Source organism: Oryctolagus cuniculus, chromosome 16 (assembly GCF_964237555.1).
Source record: "Oryctolagus cuniculus chromosome 16, mOryCun1.1, whole genome shotgun sequence".
Taxonomy (NCBI): domain Eukaryota; kingdom Metazoa; phylum Chordata; class Mammalia; order Lagomorpha; family Leporidae; genus Oryctolagus; species Oryctolagus cuniculus.
Window position 1 is genome coordinate 10,089,536 of NC_091447.1, and position 4,023 is coordinate 10,093,558.

A 4,023-nucleotide genomic window follows, 5' to 3' on the forward strand; every position below is an offset into this window, starting at 1 on the left:
TGCAGCCTCTGAGCTAGAGTGAAAACTGCAAGATTCACAAAATATCCAAGCAGCCGGAAGGGGTCCACCCGGTCCGGAAAATCCCAGCATTTATCTTCAATCTCTTCCCCCAATTTAAAGATAAACTCTGATCTACCTGATGTGGGCTGTAGAAAAGCCACACTGGAATAAGATGGGTCTTCTGAACTTCTCAACAAGTAGCCAAGAGAGAAAAAAAGGGAAAAAAAAAAAAAAAAGAAAGAAAGAAAGAAAGAAAGAAATAACAGGCAGGGTGTGTGTTTGTTGCATCTTATTTTAAACTGAAATAACCCCGGGCGTTATTCTGTTATAAAGGAACATGGCTAAACTGGTAGGACACGGACTCCCCATTGTGAGTCCTCCAGATGGCCTCGGCCAGGATCATGATGTTCATCACCTGGATTTTGGGGCAGTGCCTCCTCTTGTCCTCCTGCGGTATGGTGCTGGTGACCACCACTGCTTCAAAGCAGGCGCCGTTGATGCGAGACACGGCCGGGCCGGAAAAGATGCCATGAGTCAGGATGGCGTACACCTTGGTGGCTCCAGACGACAGCAGCTTGTCGGCCGCGTGGCAGATGGTCCCACAGGTGTCGGCCATGTCATCCACCAGGACAGCCGCGCGGCTTCTCACGTCGCCCACCAGCACCATGTGGTCCACCTCACTGGCCTTCTTCCGCTCCTTGTGAATCAGGGCGAAGTCCACATTCAACCGGTCAGCAATGGCCGCCACCCTCTTGGCCCCGCCAGCGTCGGGAGAGACCACGGTGCAGTTCGTCCACTCGGGGATCTTCTCCCGGATCCACCTCAGGACAGCCGGCTCGGCGTACAGATTATTGACGGGGATATCGAAGAAGCCCTGGATCTGAGACGCGTGCAGCTCCATGGTGATGATATGGTCCGCGCCTGCTATCGACAGCATATTGGCCACTAGCTTGGCCGAGATGGGGGCCCGGCTCTGGTCCTTCTTGTCCTGACGGGCACGGGATGACCGCCGTCACCTGGCTGGCCGAGGCCATCTTGCAGGCGTTCAGCATGATCAGCAGCTCCATCAGGCTGTCGTTGATCTCGCCACAGCCGCTCTGAACGATGTAGATGTCCTCGCCCGCACGTTCTCGCCAAGCTCCACGCACGTCTCCTGGTTGCTGAATTTCTTCGTCACCACCTTGCCCAGCTCTAGGCCTAGGCGGTCGGCAGTCTTCTGGGATAAGTCCTGGTGAGAGCTGCCGCTGAAGATTTTGATATTCCGCATCTCGGCCAAGCAGCACAGGGACTCTCGGTCCAGAGACCGCCCAGCACTTCCACAGGACCGGAAGTCCCGGCCGCAGACTCTAACGGCTTCCGGTTCTTAGCCGTTTTGACCCGGCCATCAGGAGCTCTTCCGGGGCACGGCCAGTGCCTCCCCACCTTTAAGCTAAACAATCGGGTGTTTCCAGTTCGTGGAGTTTTTCTTGTTTCTAGTAAATACTTGTATTGGTTTCCTTGAACACGTTTGAATACACTGAAGCATAAACCTCTACAAACACTACACAACTTTAACAGGAAAATTAGAGATTGGAGAAACAATTTTTTATTTGGACAGAGTTCTTTCCCTATATGGGGTAGACAAAGAATCTAACAAAAAGATAGAAAATGGTATGAGACAATTTACAGTATATCATATATATATATATATACACACACACATACATCCACTGGCCAATAACACACACATATAGATATGAATAAAACTGTGGGAAAAAAAGTTAGTATTAAAGAAAATGATACTTGCGGCGCCAGCACACCGGGTTCTAGTCCCGGTTGGGGCGCCGGATTCTGTCCCGGTTGCCCCTCTTCCAGGCCAGCTCTCTGCTGTGGCCTGGGAGTGCAGTGGAGGATGGCCCAAGTGCTTGGGCCCTGCACCCCATGGGAGACCAGGAGAAGCACCTGGCTCCTGGCTCCTGCCATCGGATCAGCGCGGTGCGCCGGCCGCAGAGTGCCAGCCGCGGCGGCCATTGGAGGGTGAACCAACGGCAAAAGGAAGACCTTTCTCTCTGTCTCTCTCTCTCACTGTCCACTCTGCCTGTCAAAAAATATAAAAAAAATAAAGAAAATGATAATAATTTCCCCACATCAGGTAGCCCAAAATTCTGACAGTGTCTCAGAGCATATAGATATGTAGATTTTGCCATGATGATTTTGAAGGTGAACTGACTCATCATGTCTACCTCTAAGAATCTGTTCAGAGAATTTGCACAAGCACCCAAAAAATATGTTGGTAATGATGTTGCGTGCTGTATTAATCCATTCAAAAAATACTAGTTTATTCAATGAGTGTCTCTTGTATGTAAGGTGTTGTACTACTCTGGTGTAAGAAGGTAAGTGTCGGATTGGCATTGTGGAGTAGTGGGTAAAGCTACTGCTTGCCGTGGGTTCCTGTCCTGGCTGCTCCACTTCTGATCCAGCTTCCTGCTAATGCCCTGAGAAAAGCAGCAGAAGTATTTGGGCCCCTGCCACACATGTGGGAGACCTGGACGAAGCTCATAGCTTCTGGCTTTGGCCTGGTTCAGCTCTGGCCATTGCAGCCCACTGGAGAGTGAACCAGCAGATGGAAGTGCCCCTCCCTCCCCCCCCCCGTAAATCTGACTTTGAAATAAGCAATTTTTTTAAAGGTGACAAAAAATAGTAACCACCCTAGAACTGTTTATAAAGTCAAATATCCATCAATAAGTAATTTATCAAATAACATAAAATGTTGTACATGAAGTACAGCCATTAAATAGTATGATTTATGTGAAATCACATGGTCCGAAGGCTTTTTTGTTTTTAGATATATCTTTATATTTATTTGAAAGGTGGAGTAACAGAGAAAGAGAGGGAGAGAAAGGGAGGAAGAGACAGAGAAACGAAGGAGATTTTCCATCCATTAATTCAATCGCCAAATGGCCACAAGGGCTGTAGCTGGACCAGTCTGGAGCCAGGAGCCAGTAGCTCACATGGGTGCAGGGACCCAGCTACTTGGGTTATCTCCTGCGGCTTTCCCAGGCATATTAGCAGGGAGCTGGGTTGGAAGTGGAACATCTAGGACTTGAACCCATGCCCGTATGGGATGCAGGCACTGCAGACCTGTAGGAAGTCTACATATATATATATATATATATATTTTTTTTTTTTTGACAGGCAGAGTGGACAGTGAGAGAGAGACAGAGAGAAAGGTCTTCCTTTTGCTGTTGGTTCACCCTGCAATGGCTGCCGTGGCCGGCGCGCTGTGGCCGGCGCACCGCGCTGATCCGATGGCAAGAGCCAGGTGCTTCTCCTGGTCTCCCATGGGGTGCAGGGCCCAGGTACTTGGGCCATCCTCCACTGCACTCCCTGGCCACAGCAGAGAGCTGGCCTGGAAGAGGCGCCGGCCGGAAGTCTACTTTTTTAAAATTATTTTTACTTAAGGGGCCGGCGCTGTGGCGCAGCGTGTTAATGCCCTGGCCTGAAGCGCCAGCATCCCATGTGGGTGCCAGTTCTAGTCCCGGCTGCTCCACTTCCAATCCAGCTCTCTGCTATGTCCTGGGAAGGCAGTGGAAGATGGCCCAAGTCCTTGGGCCCCTGCACCCACACAGGAGACAAGGAGGAAGCTCCCGGTGCCTGGCTCCTGGTTTCAGATCGGCGCAGCTCCAGCCGTTGCGGCCATCTGAGGAGTGAACCAGCGGATGGAAGACCTCTCTCTCTGTCTCTACCTCTCTCTGTAACTCTGTCTTTCAAATAAATGAGATAAATCTTTAGAAACAATTATTTTTATTTAAAAGGAAGAGTGATAAGGAGAAAGACACACACACACACACACACACATCTTTCACCTTTTGTTTCATTTCTCAAATGGCTTGAACACCTATGGCCCGGCAAGGCTGAAGCCAGGAGCCAGGGACTCCATCTGAGTTTCCCATCTGGGTGGCAGGGAATCAAGACCCAAGTATTCGGGCCATCATCCACTGCCTTCCCAGGTACATAAACAGAAAACTGGATCAGAAGCAGAGT

The 4,023-nt window shown here is 50.2% G+C and overlaps 1 protein-coding gene across 1 annotated transcript; it reads right to left on the minus strand.

The window, feature by feature from the left end:
* Positions 1–202: 202 nt before the first annotated feature.
* PRPS1L1 (phosphoribosyl pyrophosphate synthetase 1 like 1) lies at positions 203–1,352 on the minus strand. Its single transcript, XM_051853241.2, is given in 3 exon segments — positions 203–995; positions 997–1,123; positions 1,126–1,352. Coding segments are annotated over 3 exon segments (939 nt in total). The 5' UTR covers positions 1,268–1,352; the 3' UTR covers positions 203–325.
* Between the last annotated feature and the right edge of the window lie 2,671 nt (positions 1,353–4,023).